We start from the raw sequence: 17,256 nt of genomic DNA on the forward strand, positions 1-17,256 counted from the left end.
AAGAGAAACAAAGTGGATTTCAATTTGTACGGCGCTGGCTGTCCGTCACTTTTTGAAAGCCCGGAGTCTTTTTTTTTTGCTGTTATCCCTGAGGTGCAGTCCACAAACTTTGATTTTATTACTGTGTAGGAAGCCTGCACAAGCTTCGGTGAGAGGCAGCAGCTCAACGCCATAATCGCTTCCTGGCTCCCACTACAATTTTTTTTTTTTTTTTTTTTCCTTTTGAGACTTTGATTTGAATCCAGGAAATGGCTGCCGGGCTGCCCAGCTGCTCGTTACTGAAGCTTCTGAGGACTTCTCAAGCCCTAGTAAAATAGTGGAGGGATTTCTGCGCTCGGCTTCAAATTCAAATACCTCGGGCGGCGCCCGCTACCCGCACAGCCGATGGCGTTTACCCGGCTGGAATTCACAGATCTCGGCAGGGAAGGAGCGCTTGGTGCACACGGTCTGCCCATTTCAGAGCTTTCTAATCAAAGGAATGTTTATGCGTGACAAACGAGCCTGGATAAATCATTACTTAAAAATCACGTGGGGGGTGGTATCAGAAACCATGGTGAACAAACAGCACAAATCGGTGCCTCATTTTCCCATCAGACTGTGGCTGGAAGGTCTGTGTGCGCTGACGTGGGGGGGGGGGGGGGGGCGGAGCAATACTCTGCTTTCTCAGCCGCCCGGGGCTGGAACCACTGTGGAGGCAACATCCACCAGTCCTCTGTGCGCCACTCGCTAGTGATGTGTACTGGCCTGAGCTGGTTACACACATTACCGGGCTCTGTTAGGAGGCCATGGCTTCTCTGCTGCAATGGTCCGGACCATGCTGAACGTTTTGCAAATTGCAGAGGATAACATTTTATACATACATATTCGGGGGGGGGGGGGGGATCGTAACAATGGGGGGGGGGGGAGAAACCTGGTGGCCTGTGACTGAAGACACACAGTGGCCCAAAACGTATGCTGAACTGGTAACCCAAAACTGAGGAGTAATCACTGCTGGGCAACAAAACCGAAGACCAAGGGGGTCATTTTTCAAAGCGATTGCACGCGAAAAGTCCCTTTTCCAGTGCGATCACTAAAAAGGGGCGGCGTCAAGACCGGAGCAGGAGGATTCGGGACGGACGCCGTGAAGGCAGCGTGGACGGTGAAAAGGTAAGGAGCCTTTTCGCTTCCAATTTCGCGCCCAATAGCGCCACCTTTTACGATGGCGCTATTGGGTGCGAAAGCCGGCAGCGATCCCACCGCGGAGGTGCAATCGCTGCCGGCTATCGCAAGCCCGCCCCCCTGTACCGCGCGATTCACGACGCCACAGTAGGTTAGAAAATCTAGGCCTAAGAGAGAGAGAGAGAAAGCCTTCAGTTTCCTGAGATAACTGTCTGTCCCCCCATGAAGAGAGCAGGAAAGCCTGCATCTAATGTGAGGAAAAAAGGTTACAATAACAGCCTTTGAAGTTAAATTGAAGTTCCCTGATGTGAATTAGGTTTTTTTGACTCAGCTGTTAGTAGTCCTACTAAATGCTATGAATGATTTATTTCAAATTAATGCCATTAAGAAACTACTTAAATAAAATTTATTTTAATAAATGTTCAGCAAAATTTTAAAATAAAGATTTAAATACATTTTTTTTCTAAGGGAAATACACTCTGCAGGCACCAAGGGTCGGGAGCAGCAAAATGTGCTTACAGAATGCGTTTACAGCAATGTCAGTGGGATTTCATTTTCAGCCAAGAATTGTGCATTTAGGGCTGAATTTTCAAACAAAGGTGCAAAGTCCTCAGATCTTACATCTAATTGTCATAATTTTCAATCTGGGTCCTGCATTTTCACATGCAAGTGGAGATTAATGCTGATATAGTTCCAATGCTGGAAAACCCATACTTTCTCTCCCATTTTATAAACATACACCTATATATTTTACATGTGAAATTATTGTGACACTGGTATTTGATAAAACATGCACGAGAATTTGGACTTCCCAACTCATCGGGTCCTCCACCAGTTCACCCTAAATCTCCTCAAGCTCTCCCACCCAAAAGGCAAGTCTGATTTTATTTGTGAGAGTCAATTATAAAGATGTAAAGTTACAAATAAGATAGGTAATATATGTGTATATCGCTTGCAAAATGTATTTATTTAATTTATAATCCATTTTTCATGCACACTTCTGACCCCACACTGGAATACCCCCCTAGTCAGGACAAAACTGAAAATGTGCATGTACTCTCGACATTTATAAAATAACATATATGCTTGTGCATGCTACTTATGCATGCATATGCTATTTTTACGCACTGAACCCCCTGTGTTGCTTAAAAAAAAAGAGCTCATGTAGATTTGAAAATCCAATCAACATATTGTTTTCCCACTCTGCCCTGAACACCCCACTCGCCCCTGAAATGCCTCTCCTTAATCCGGCTAAACTATGTGTGCTAGGGAGCTCCTGGCCCTGCTTTAGCCAGTTTGAATGAGGCCATTTTTCTCACAGCCAATCTACAGAATTCTGCTGCTCAGTTGATAACGCAATGCTCATTGCAAGAGCATAGTGGTCCCTATCTTGCAGGAATTGCACCCCCGCCACAGCGTACTTGGTTTACAATTCTGATTTTAATATTTAAGTCAATCAAAATGGATGGCCCTCATTATCTGGCCAATCTTTTGCAACCTTATTATGTCCTGGTCAGAATTCTTCATTCCCAGCATATGAGTTGTTTGGAGGTTCCCTCCATTAAATCCATCCACCTAATTGAAACTAAAAAGCGATAATGCTCTGGGATAGGCTTCACTATCTGGAACTCTTTGCCCCCTGCTTCGAGGGCCACTATCAATAATAAAAATGTTCAGGAAAAAGGTAAAAGCTTTTCTTTTCCAGAACGCTTTTGGTGAATCTATAGATGACTGAATAGTGATGCAATGTGTTTACTTTTATAAAGATGCATTCAGGATATTGCTGTTTTATTAATATTGTATTTCATTATTCTTTACCATACATATTTTAATGATTTGTAACCTGCTTAGCTCAACTGATTCCTTATGAGCAGATTGTAAATGTTTTTAGAAAAAATAAAAACCCAGGCAAATCACTATTTCTTTGTGTAAATGGCTTTCACAATGGTCATAAAGTGGTAGTGAACTGTCCAAGAATGGCATCATAGGCACATCTACCACAGGTTAAAGAAAACATCTTCAAGTTACAATGATAATGTATCAATCCAGCTATTTATCTAGTACTGCATCTTCTTTTGTCTGCTTTCCTGCCTCCCAATTTCCCTTCTTATCTTAAAATATTACAAAATGTTTTACAGATCTCAAACATTTAAAAATGGGAGCAAGTGTTGACATTCAGTGCAGATATATTTCAAGAAGGTTTTGTTCTTTTGATTCTGGATGCCAACTTCCCATAGAGAAGCAGGACTGGGCTTTCACAATTCATACAACTTCTGTGGATTTATTTATTCCGCCCGGCAATCATTTTGTGGACCAATTAGAGCGATGGGGTGGGAACCAGAAGGAAAGATTTCTTTTCTTTCTATAAGAACAAGACAGCAGGCAATGAGAGTTTGAAGTTCTACATTCTGTGAGATCTTCATTAAGCAATTGATTTGTTTTGGGCTACTATTGAATCCTTTCTAGCAGAAATATTACAGCATATTTAATGGTGGATAATGGAGTGCACTCATTTAGGAGGCATGGGGTATACAGTCAAGATTCCATTTCTTCCACGTTAACGACCTTATTGCCCCATCTTTCACTTACAAGGAAAAAATGATACTCCAGTGCACATTGTATGCATATATAGACAGACAGAGAGATACGTGTGTGCGTATAGTGTAAGCAGTTAATTGTCAGCATGATTTCTTGTGATCAGCCACAGGCATGCAGACTTTACAGAAACACTTATAAGATGGATAATTTATGAAGATTTGCATGAAAAAAATGTTCAACCCCCATTTTTTCACTTTCTTGTTTGAATTTTAAAAACCTGAAAACTTAGCAACCTAAAAAAAGCAGGGGACTATGAGTGAATGGGGTTAGGCTATAGGATATATGAGAGGGAATGTTCTAGTTTTAGTTATGTGAGGCAATCTAGCCCCTCCTTAGTGAAAGCTGTTAACATTTTGAAATGTATCGATATTTTATTTGAATGATTGGTGTATCTATTATTGTAATTGCAATTGTAATTTTTAGCTATTGTGAACTATTTTGAGTCCACCATTGAAGAAGGCAGTATATAATCGTGTAGAAAGTTGATTGTGGGGGGGAAAAAAAAAAAAAAGAGCAACTCTGACAACGCTAAGCACCTCCCTCTGAAAAGCAGTGTCTATCTGTAAATACAAGATTCCTTTTAATTTATCACGGAGCGCATTTTGGAACTTGGACCCTGAAATCTCCTCCAACTCTTCCTTCAAACACTTGTGCTTATGTGGTTTTAATACCTTTTTTTAAGATTTATAGAATGGCTACCACCTCCCTTCCCATCACCCCCTAAAGAAAAAAAAAAATGGGAAAACAGAATACAATTCTAATGGCTCGGTTTCTCAAGGCCACACTCATGCCTGTGATCTGTGCATTATTAAATGCTAAGACTTTCAGAAGAATGAACGTTTTCTCTTCTGATCATGAGAATGAGATATGTTTACTCAAAATAGCCCGCAGCGGTTTGTCACAAGAAATCCGATCCAAAGGAGGCTGCATTGTAAACAAGCCCCCAGCATCTGCTATTAAGCCCAGTCACCCATTATGAATGCATACAAGTTACTGAAAAAAATGCACACACGGAGCAGGTGAAAATGGCAACCATTACCTGTGAAATAAAAGACATCTGTTGCTTAAGAAACCTTTTAAAAAGCATGTTTTAAACAATGCGCTTAGTTGCATGCGATTGTCCATTCTTTAGCAAACAAAAGACCAACACTGCATTTTTGTCTTTAATTAAATATACATGTATACACATATCAATATAAAGGGTTAGAAAACATGCAGAGAGACTAAAGGAAAAGTGTTAGTTCAGATACAAAAGGACAAACTTTGTCAAGAGGTGGGATGCATTTTATCAAACGTTTCTGTCAAGAAAACAAAAAGCTTCCCTGCAAACATTTAATATTTTGCTTCAAAACACAACGACAACTGAACAACATTTAGGGCCTGGTTCACTCAGTGTTTATCCCATCGACACAGAATGGGAGAAAAGCTTTAGTGAAGCGGCCTCTTGGTCCTTGAAAAAAATGTTTTAAAAGAAAGAGAACAACAAGCAAGAAGACAAAACACATCAAAAATGGGAATTAAAAAAAACAAAAAACTTTTCAAAAGGGGAAAGGGGGAGCAACAAGAAGTAAAAAGAAAAAAAAAAAAAAAAAAAAAGAAGAGGGGGAAAAAAACGATTTCCAGGAATCCTTGTCATGCAAATCAGTTTGGCAGCAAAAAAAAAAAAAAAAATACAAAAATACCTTCATCTTCCACACCGTCATTATCACCTAAATCATCTGTCTGTTTCTTTGTAAGGGGACCTAGGATTGAGAATGGAGAAAATGGAGGGAAAAAAAAAAAGACAATTCAAGAATATACAAGACTGAAGGAAAAAAAATGTAATAGAAGCAACCACTCAATTCCCATGATTTTCTCAAGAAAAAAAAAGTAGGGCGCTGGAGTGGGAGGGAGCTAAGGGGGAGGGGGGATATGCTTTAAAAAAAAAACCCTATAATTTCTTAAAAAGAAAAATACCCTACGCCAGGGAGGTATGCAGAAAACACAGAGACCAACACTGCATCCTGAATAGAAAAAAAATAAGAAAAATATAAACCATTCTGTGGAAAAGCAAACCCACCAGTACTATTAAGCAATGAATTCTTTTTTTTTAAAGCGTTTGTCTAAATGGACTCTGACCGAAAAAAAGGAAAGAAAGCAACATTTCTTATTTTTGGTAAAGAGTAGTACTGCGGATAAAATAAAGGAAAAGGAGGTTAGCACCATTAAGAAGATACATGATGAGCATGCAATGCTGTTGTCCCCAATCACGTTAAATCATGCTTTCTCTCTAGCCATACACATATCCCCCACACTCTCTTCTAATTGAATTGAAGGTAGAAGACTCCATTGCAGCCTTTGACTACCCCTTGCCATATCCTTTAGTAAATGTGCAAAAAAATAAATAACAATGGTGAAATGATATACAAGCTCTAAAAGCTGTAACTACTGGCACTCGGCAGCCTAGCCAAAAACCCACCACCAGCAGCCCAGGCAATAATGCTAATCGGTCACAAGTCACAATGGAAATGCAGAAAGCCATGGTTCAATGTTAAATCATTTTCAGGAAAGTCATTATTGAATTGTTTATGCGCTCGAAGTTCAACTCTGGATTAAATCTTTGCAATCAAAATGTGCTAGTGTCTAATAATAAATAATAGTATTAATGGAATACACCAGGAAGAAGATCAAAGGCTAGGATGGCAGTCCTTCCAATAGGTCAGGCTATCAACACTGTCAGGCGGATTTATAGGCTTAGGCACAAAAGGACACTTGGAACACAGTATTTCTTTTTCAGAGCCAGATTACTTGATGGCATATAGTTTGCATGCCAAGGGCAAACCAGCAGCAAAACAGGACACAAAAATCACAAGCACAGCCAACCACAGGGTAGAAAGTAAAACATTTTCATGCATAAAACAGTACCAAAAAAAAATTTAAAAAAAGGATGAAAAGGCAAGTGTCACTGGCTTTTCGTCATGAAGCATGCAGTAGCTCTTGGCACATTTGACGAGAAAAAGTTCTTCTTTGCGCATTTCTCTTCCTTGTGGTCACATAAGTTCATGACCCCTCTAAGAAAAGGAAGCCACATCACAATTGGCACAGTATGCGTTACTAGATTGATACCTATTTTTCAAAAAGCAGAAAGACCCTGAAATTTATCAACAGACTGTAGTTAAGTTAGAAAAAGAAAGCTTATTGGACACATAAAATCTGAATACTTTATCTGGTGTGTTGCCTTTTAGTATAACTTAAAGGGTCACTCTAAGCATAGAAAATCAGTATTCGAGATTAATAGAAGCTCACACTGAACTTATGAATCTGCCCCAGGACATCACAAAGGGGCAAACAAGACAGGAGATTTCCTAGGGTGCCAAGCTTGAGGGGGTGGGGGGGGGGGGGAGTAGAGAATGACAGAGGCAAGAGGGATGAGCTGCACATAGTACAGCTCCCTTCCTCATCATTTTCCTGCTGCCCCTCCCCCCAACCTCAAAACTACCCCACACATTCCCCGAGGTGGCCAAACGTGATTCAGCCTGCTCCAAAGTGAGGGCAACCATGGGAGTCATTCAGTAAGTACCATGTGGGGGAGGTAGGCACAGGAAGCTAATGGTTTTACCTACTGGGGATCCTTTTTTTTAAGTTTAGTTCCTGAACGTAAGCAACCAAACACATGCTTGAGCAATAGGTAGTATTGTGCAATTGTCTGCCATTTTCATATTTTTAGCTTAGGTAAACTGGCCTTATAAAATTACCTTATCTGTGTCTGTGTCGGCCCCACAACACCTGTAAATGTGTTTCCCAGTAATAACTTTTCAACTATTGGTCCAACATCATTCACATTTCAGCCACACATAAGAGAGCACCTCACGATCTCCATATCACCAATGTATGCAAACCTCTGTTGCATTGTTTATCCAGCTAGCATTAGGACTGCTCTCTGGCAGCCCTAAAGCTATCTGATGGCGCTAGCCGAATAATGCTGAAAATCTGTGCTATCTAGCTAACAGCCAGATAATGCTTCTCCACTCTGGAGGCCTCCGGACCACCCCAGACATAGCCATTTATGTTTTTAGCCGGTTAAAAATGTAGCCAGCAATATCAGGGATGATCAAACCAGCAGGATTTTAAAATTCTCACTTTGTCCTGCTAATTCCAGATTTAGATGTTGACCTCATGGACTTTTAGCTGCAATGAATGAGGGCAACTTTTGAACAACTGAATAACTTGGGTATAATGCTTTGGGTGGGTGAAAATTACTTGAAAAACTGTCCTTTGTGTTTCCAAACTCAGTCCTTGAAGCACACTTCACAAGTCTGTTCTTCTGGATAGCACAATTAATATGCATGAGGCAGATTTGCATACATTGAATCTCCAGTACTTGAAAACGTATCTCTTGCATATTCATTAAGGGAATCCTGAAAACTAGACCAGTTAGGTGCACCACCAAAACAGGGTTGGGAACCAGACAAAGAAAGCATGTAGGTGTCAAAAGTCCTCAGCGGCATAAACGCCTGAATTCCTGGTGATATTTTCTGGGCTCGTTCCATAAACTATACTTTATTGCATAAATGTTTGCACTTCTTCAAATTTCATAAAATAGCTGCCAGTGTAATTATTGATGTAAGATTTTGAAAAACTGAAGGCAAGGAAAAGAAGAAACCAGCCCAAAAAAGTAGATAGGGTTATATCAACAATGACAGTTGATGTGGCTTTTCACTACTTTATTCTTTGCAGTGTGCTGATAGCAGTAAATTCACTGCAAGAGGTATTACAGGGCATTCTGCTTCCATTTGCAGAAAAAAATACAGTGTGTTACTATGTTAGTACATTATTGTTTTGCCCAAATATTCTAGGAATATTTCAAAGACATGGCCATAAATCAATACACTTCATTGTCAAGAAAGTACAATCACTTTGCTATCAAAAAAAGTAGAATATACAGCAGAACAACTCATTTCTCTGCAAATATGTTCTTTCATTAAGGTGTACGGTATTAAAAATGAAATCATTCAGTTTGATTTTGCAAACGAAAACATTAATTGCCCTGCTAATAATACCGAAAATCAAGGTGAAATTTTATCTTACCTGTTAATTTCCTTTCCTTGAATCTTGACAGACCAGTCCAATGTGTAGATTGTCACCTCTTACCAAAAGATGGAGATGGAGAACCAACTTTGCTGACATCATTCTTAGCATAAGATCTGGTGCAATAGACTGCCTATCCAGTATTCTCTTTGTCAAAGCTTCAAACTGTTCAGCAAGAAAACCTTAATTAACACCATTATCCATATTTACTATCTGGCCAGTCCAAAGAAACCCTCACTGCTGTCCCCTCCCCAGTCTCCAATCAGGCTGAAGGAGAAAATTGATAAAGGCAACTCGAAACCCTGGAAGACTGACCAAACAATACCTAAGAGTAAACACAAAGGCAACCTCAACTTCCAACAGCCTTGACCTACCTAGATGGGAACCAGGACTGATCTGAAAGATTCAAAGGAAGGAAATTAACAGGTAATATTAAATTTCACCTTTATCATTCTGCCATACCAATGGTAAGTACCCAAAGCCCCTAGACTGGACAGAAAGGCTGCTTTCAAGACTCCTGCTTCAAAAGCGGCATCTCTTGACTGTTGTGCCTAGAGAGGGAATGAAAGGAGGCCCAAGTAGCCACCCTTCTAATCTTCTCCAGGGACACTGCTTGATCTTCTGCCCTGGATGAAGCCAGATTCCTGGTGGAATGAACTTTCAGGACCTCTGGCACTAATATACCCTTTTATGCAGAAGCCACCACTTTCTTGATCCAATGAGCAATGAAAGATTTTGCAGTGGCTTCTCCCTTCTATGGGGCACCGAACACAAAAGATTTATCAGATTTACAAAATGAACTTGCAACCTATAGTAGTACAACACCACTCTGACCATCCATACAATAAAACCCCTTTCATCTTCAGCACCAGCAGGCTTCCAGAAGGTCAAAAGAGAAAGACAGGTGAAAATCAGTAACCCCTATTGGCAAGAAGGAAGGTACCTGTTACAACTCCTGGCCTCAAGAAGCCTGTTCCTACCTCCCAGCACTGGGCCTGAGCCATGGCCCTTCTCTCTTCGTCCACACCTGACAGTTGCCACCACAGACCTGCTGCCTCCCCGGCTCGGCCCTGGACGGTTCCTCGCTCTCCCCTCCACCGCGGAGGGGTGCCGCCACTTCAACCACCATGCGGGCCATCCCCCAGCTGCGGCGAGGGAATGACACCATGCCGCCCACGCAGCCACCCTGCTTGACTCCTGCTCCTAGGTGCGCGCGTGTGTGCTGCCAGCCAGAATTTAAAGGGGCCGTGGCGAGAAAAGCCCCTGCGGCCCTTAGTGATGACATTTCCAGCCTTGAATATATAAGGCAAGCTCTGACAGTCAGAGCTTGCCTTAGCAACAGGTTACTCTTGTTTGTTCGAGTTCGAGTTGCTGTTCCAGTTTCTGTGTTCCTGTTCCTTCACCCATCTCCATCTCCGGCTTCTGCTCCGGATCTCCTCGTTCCAGTTCCCTCTTGTTCCTTGCTTCCTCGGACAGACCTCCTTCTGCCTGACCTCTGGACCAGACCCGACCATGCCTTCTGCTGCCTGTCTCTGACCTTTGGACCGGACCTGACTACACATCCTGCCATCTGCCTCTGACTCCTGGACCAGGTCTGTCCATGCTCTCTGCAGCCAGCCTGGCCTACTGGACTGGATCTGACTCCGCTCTTGGCTTCGGCCTTGGGCCTCTCTCTCCTGGCTGCCACCATGCTCTCTCACCATCTCCCTGGAATCATCGATGCAGAGGCCCACCTAAGACCAGCCAGCCCTGATACCCAAGGGCTCAACCTGTAGGGAACGTGGCCTGGTAGTGGCGAAGCTCCAGCTGGCCTCTGCTACCCATCTGACCTTGCCACCCAACAGTGGGGACCTGTGGGCGCCAACACCACCTTGGGCCAAGGGTCCATGAATGCAACAGTACCATTCAAAATGCAACATTCTCTTCCAAAATGACCAAATAAGGCTCCCTACAGAAAGAGTCTGTAGCTTGGAAATACACCTTACAGAAATAATCATAACCAGAAAAACAGTCTTCAGGGTAAATCTTTCAAGGAAGAGGACCAACCAAAACTCTCAATACTACATTTAGATCCCAGGGTGGTACCACAGCCCTGAATGGAAGATGGATGTATTTAGTTCATCTCAGAAAATGAATCACATCCAGATGAGCCACCAGGAAATCCTCAAATTTGGCCTCTATAGCAAACTACAATGGCTACCTGCAATTTAAGGGAATTCAAAGGGAACCCTTATCCAAACCCCTCTGAAGAAAGGTCATAATAGTCAAGATAGATGCCTTAAAGGGGTCCATTCCACTATCCTGACACATTAAACTCCGCTATAAGATAAAGAAGTCCATCATCTTAGAGTCTTCAACATCCTCGTAATTATAGAAATGGAAAAGCCTTGCCCTCTCAAGAAACAGGTATAAGACAAAATGGAATTGCATCTTCCATGAGAACTGGCACATATCACATGAAACTCCTCAAAATAGGCAGACATAAATCCCCAATTTGAGAAGCATCAGATCAGCAAATCATGGTCTCCTCAGCCAATCCAGAGTTACTAGTACCACACAGCAAGGATAATCTTCTATCCACACTACCACTCACTCGATGAATGGCTACGAAGGAATACATATAGGAGTGGGTCTCTCAGTTTTCAAATAACATCTATTTCCCTTTCTTTTGATACTTCCTGTGAGGGAAATAGATGCCCTCTTCTACTTTGGTGTTCCTTCCTGTCACCCTGAGGTCCCAGTGTGACAAGACCTATGTCTTTGAGTTTCCGCTACCCTGGATCTAGCACTTTCCTGCTGAGTAAATCATCCTGCACATTGTCTACACCACTGATATGGATAGCCGACATTTGGACCATTGCGGGAGAACACCATCTCTTAGGCTACACCTCGACTCCAGGTGCCCTCCTGCCTATTGTCATACGTGACTATTTTTGCATTGTTAGAAAGCATGCTGACTGCCATCCCATGAATCAATGGGAGAAAAGTTTGAATAGTCATTCATATAGCCAGGTCTCTAGCCTGTTTGTCACCCACAGCACTTCCTTCCTGGACCACAGGCCTTGAATCACCTTGTCCTGGCAGTTGCCACCTAACATGTGGGTGATCCACATATACCCCCCTTGGTCAAACTGGTTGTCTGAGATCAACCAGCATTTCAAACTCTGTCTGGCCATCAGCAATACTGACAGATGCTCCTCAAAATCCTGTGTCTTGGGTGACCACCTGTTTAGAAAAAAATGCATATGAGCCCTTGAACATGGGTCCATTTCTATTGTGGATGCCATCATCACCATGATTTTAAAATAATCCCAAGTCCTGAGGACTCAAACTCAAGAGCCTTTAAATCTAGGTAATGAACTTGTTGACCCTTTCCTGGGTCAGAAACACTTTGCCCACCTTGGTGTTGAAGAGAACCCCTAGGTAATCCAGTGACTGAGGAGGCATCAACTTGCTTTTATCAGAATTCATCAACTAATCCAGAGACATGGCGAAGCCAAAGAGATAAGCCTTGAATTGGAAATGCAGCCCACAAACCTCAAAACATTGGAATCTCTGAAGATCTTCCCTGTTATGGATATGAAGTCAGACTTTTGTCAGATTTATCAAGGACAGGACCCTCCATCTCACTGGCTGTCACTATCATCATATATATAATTTCCATTCAAAACAGACCTTGAGACACCTGTTGACCATTCTGAGAACCACAATAGGATGAAAGGTAACTTCCTTTTTCTGGACCACTAAATAAATGGCGTACAGACTTTGATCATGCTCTGCTGCAGGCATCAGGACCACCATATCTAATTGAATTAATCTGCATAGAGTAGAATCAAACACTGCCTGTTTTGCAATTAAGGAATAAAGGGATACCATAGAGACATATAAAAACAGGAAATTCCAGTCCAAGGCATACATATTCCCCACAATATCCAGAGTCCACTGATCTGAGGAGATCCCAGTCCATTCCTAATAAAACTGGGTGAGCTGACAGCCCACTGGACTTACCCTAGAGAAGATTCACAGACCATTATTGTGCCATGTGAGCTCCACCCAAGGCACTGGCTGCACCATTATGAGGCCTTTTTCTGCCTTTATCAAAGGACTGGACCCTGCCTGATCCACATGGCTTTTGAGAAATATATGACCATCCCAAATAATACTTCTGGAACTCCTAGAAATGCTGTTGGCTAGAGTGATCCTTAACAGAGTTACAGTACCTATATTCTGGCAGATGCTGTGCCTTCAATTCACCCAAATCCTTAAATAATAACTTCAAATCATCACCAAACAGGAGTTTCCCCTTAAAGAAAAGTTTACCTAAGCATATTTTTTAGGCATTGTCTGCTCTCTCATAATATACTTCACATATCGATAACCCCTCTAGAAGCTGCTGGATCCAGCACAAAAGGGTTCTTGACAGAACCTCCGCTCATGGAAGCCTGCAATCAAAGGAACACAACCTCAAAGGATTGTTTGAGGAGAACCTCAATCTTTCAATTATAGTAATCCTGGAAAGCCATAATATCCTCTACTGGAATTGCAGTCTTGTGCATCACCATGATACCAAGGCATCCATGTTGGGGATACAAAATAATTTCTCCAGTCCCCCAAGAGGGGTTATACCTTATTCATTGCCTTCCCATCTTGAGTCCCACTTCAAGGTATTCCTACTCAGTCATCACCATTTCCTTGATGCCCTATGAAAGGGAAGGATCTAGGAGGCTTATAAGTCACCTTCAATATGGCATCCTTTCCTGTCACTGACCCCTTAAGACTTTTATCGCCTTGGAAATTGAAAAGGCTCACTCCTCTTCCTGAAAAGCCTGAGGCTGGTGATTACTTGCCCCCTGCCATCCATTTTTCCTCTCCAGATCCTCTAAGGTCCAGTTCTTTATAAGCCAGAGAACCTTCTAGGCTCTCTGAATCTGGGGAGGCCAAAGAGACCTCTGCAGCCAAATTCTACCTCTTTGCAGAAGGACCAGGGTCCCAGAAAAAAAAAGGAGATAGCTGCCCCCCCCCCAAGAATGCATATGCAGAACAACTGCAGAGCAGCCTTGCATCAGAAAAGCCTGGTGGGTTAATAAAATTAATTTAGAAAAAAAAGGAAGCGAAGAGCAGATGCATGTGACAACCATCATGGACCCTCCTTCGGAAACCAGGACTGAAGGTTTCCTATGTGAGGGCAATCCCAACTAGGCCCCAGAGAGCTCCACAGCATACCCAACCTATTCTCTAAAATGGCCACTGGCCCAGAATCATTTCCAGCCGGAACCAAAATGGCAGCCGCCATATAGTCAAGCTGCCTGGAACCCCTAGCTGGATCTGGGGAAAATTACCTGCTCACAAGGACTCATGGGAGTCATCCTCAAATGTCCTAAGGCGCTCTCATCATACATCAAGCAGAAGGAACCAGCAGCGCTGCTTTGCTATCTGCTCCTGTATGTGGCACAATATTTGTCTGTGCTCCACCATGTGACATGGAGCCTGCAGTCACACTCCCACCAAATCCTGGGTGCTTGGGATCTGACCGCACAAATCTCACTGCCTCCGCTTTTGATTGCCAAGCTCCTTTCAGCAGACTATTTATTTTGTAAACCACATGCCAGCAGAGGAAAAGAAATTCCCAAGAAAAACTGAATAGAAGAGAGAGAGGGAAGTGAGTAAGGAGTAAGCCACAACAAAAGGCTGCAGAGAAATTCAGCCTCCAAAGGAGCTAGAGCCCTGCAGGTACTGGAGCCCTCTTCAATCTAATTCAACCAGTAGCAAACAGTCCTAGCATGCTCCTCTGGGACAACACTCTCCAGAAACCTGTTGTACCATCCATCATCTGCTGAAGATAGAGAAATACTGGATAGGAAGCCTGCTGCACCATTTCTTATGTTAGGGATGATGTTAGCAAATAAAGTTGGTCCTCTGTTTCCACTTGCTGGTAGGAGCTAATAGCACACATATTGGACGTGGTCTGGCAGAATGATAAGGAACAGGCAATTGTTTAATTAGTGAAAGAGATTTTTCGGTGTCTCAAGATAAAATTCTGTATAGTCCCATTCTGAAATGTAAAACAGACAGCTACGATTCTGAAAATCTAGTAAAAAATACATTGACTTGCTAGAATAATAGGAACATGTTCAAAATGTATTGAAGTTCCAATTAAGCTTTATCAAGCTTTCCTTGTCATGATTATTGTGGTCTAAACCAGAATACTTCAGAGCTGATTTTACTAGGAGAAAGAGAACCAGGCAGACGTAGGAAAAGATGAACCAAAGGAGATCTATAATGAAGCTGTAAAATGCAAGTTGCTTAACCCAGGGTAGACGATGAATATGATGATGATGATGTTTAGCAAAAGTATGTGAGATTGCCACTTTGAAAACCACTACTTCCCATTATCGACAAGAATCAATATTTAATACTTCTGTCCCACTTTATGAATACATGGGTAGATCAGATAGAACAGGTTTACTGTACCTTCTATTGATTATGAGGGACATTGTCCAATAGTCCACATAGTTCTAAAATATATGGGTGCTTTCAGCATGCTGCCTGTACACTAACCTATCAAAGAAAAACAACACAGGTGGTCTGTCTTCGAAAATTAGTGGAAAGTACCCATGCTAAAAGCAGTCACATACTCTGCCCCTGCCTTTTTGTGTGGGCAGCTGAGAGGTATAAAATACAGCCTGAGTGCCTGTGATCCTAAATGTGCCTCTGGCAATGCAGGCTGGCCAAAAGAACGTTTCCTACGCAGGCAAATTCAGCTAAGACCCTTTACCTGAGCAAATGGCAGGAAAAACTGTCCTGCCCATGCTCTGAAAGTTGACACATGAACAGGCTGGCTAATACATGCAAATTAAAATTGCTTGTATTTGTGGACGACCTGGCGTGCTTCTCCATATATATCTAGATTTGTTGTATTCCGCCCAACAACAACAGAAGAGATTTGGTTTGTCGGTTATGTTTTCATGCCATGCATGAATTTTATGGTGATATCATTTCTTATTAAGCAGAGTTAATTTTGGAATATATGAAACATGCACATATGTTTATACTCTTCTGTGCACTATGCTCATATTATTATTACTTTTAAGTTATCCAAATGAAAAGTGTTTAGAAAAAAAATTGTCCTCCTATTAAAAAAAAGTCATCCTTTTGCCTTCCTTCCATGTACTTATTTAATTAATCAATCAAAATGGAAGATTTAAAAATAATCCCAAATACAGACACTTTTCTCTGTTCTCCCAGATCCATGTTCTTAGTCCCCTCCCACGTCCAATCATCTGGCACATAGTAACGATGCTTCTATCATACCACCAAACTCTGACCATTTTGTTTAATCACTGCTACAGAAATAAAAGTCAACAAATAAGTAGCATTTATTTAAAAGCATTTATATTCCACACTTACAACAATGAATTTTGCACAGATTACAAACATCAAAATCATAACAAAACAGATTATTATACAATAATTAGTAAAATGACCATAATACTAAATGCTTGCTCTCCAAACCAAATTACATTAAGTTCAGGATATATAGGCCTGAAAAAATGAAAAGCTTTAGCCTGCTTTCTAAAGGTTTTAAAATCAGTGATCTCTGAGGCAGCGGAATGCCTTTTTGGTTGGGGAGGCCAACCAAACTCCACCTCCACCCTGCCCCCTTCTCTCTGTACCCCTGAACCTCATAGTTTCTCTCTTTCCCCCACCCCCGTATTTTCTCCCCACCTCTCTCTCTTCCACTGTTCTATCCCCTTTATCCCAGCCCCAACTCCTCTTGCTCTCTCTTTCCTCAAAAAGGGGAAAATAGATATGGGCCTATAATTGGAAGCATCCATTAAAGGAAGAAAGAATAGGGTTGGTTTTTTTTTTTATTACTGGATGAACAAGTGCTCTCTTCATAACTTCATAGACCTCTGTAAATGAAGCAATAATAAATGTTGACGGTTTAGTAGAAAAGCTGTCTTTCGGGCCATATAAGATTTAGAATCGGCAAGGATCAAGCGGACAGGAGGTTGTGTTTAGCAGAGCCGTCAATCTTGATACCTAATCAGGGGATACAGTGTGAAAATCTCATCATTCCACTGCAGAAGGAAATGGAATGGATGCAAAAGGACTTAAAAGAAATACCATTTAGTAATCCATCACAATACTAAAAATACGTAAAACCTTTAATACAGGTCACGTGGCTTATTCATAGAGAGGTCCATAGTCAGCCACTGTGTGACTCGGCTAGTTAGCTGGAAAAATGTATCCAGATAACTTGCCTATATATTCAGCTGAATATATCCATTTATCTTACCCAGATAAGTTTATCCACTAAACTTTAGGAAAGATGTATGGGCCGACCAGAGATAGCTGGATAAGTTATACTCAGCTCATCCTGGGAATGCCCCAGAAAGTCCCTGACTTATCCAGCCAAATTTTAGCCAGATA

The 17,256-nt window shown here is 41.9% G+C and overlaps 1 protein-coding gene across 12 annotated transcripts in view; it reads right to left on the reverse strand.

Annotated features, from left to right (window-relative positions):
- Nucleotides 1-17,256, reverse strand: part of NLGN1 (neuroligin 1) — a 1,028,777-nt gene that overhangs the window by 566,242 nt on the left and 445,279 nt on the right. For 9 of the 12 annotated variants that reach the window (XM_029617246.1, XM_029617254.1, XM_029617251.1 and 6 more), the window contains one exon: nt 5,439-5,498. The exons of the other annotated variants lie outside the window; for them this stretch is intronic. In XM_029617246.1, coding sequence (XP_029473106.1) covers nt 5,439-5,498 — 60 coding nt within the window. The remainder of the gene's footprint in view (nt 1-5,438; nt 5,499-17,256) is intronic. 12 annotated transcript variants of the gene reach the window in all.

The sequence above is a fragment of the Rhinatrema bivittatum genome, chromosome 9 (genome assembly GCF_901001135.1).
Source record: "Rhinatrema bivittatum chromosome 9, aRhiBiv1.1, whole genome shotgun sequence".
NCBI lineage: Eukaryota > Metazoa > Chordata > Amphibia > Gymnophiona > Rhinatrematidae > Rhinatrema > Rhinatrema bivittatum.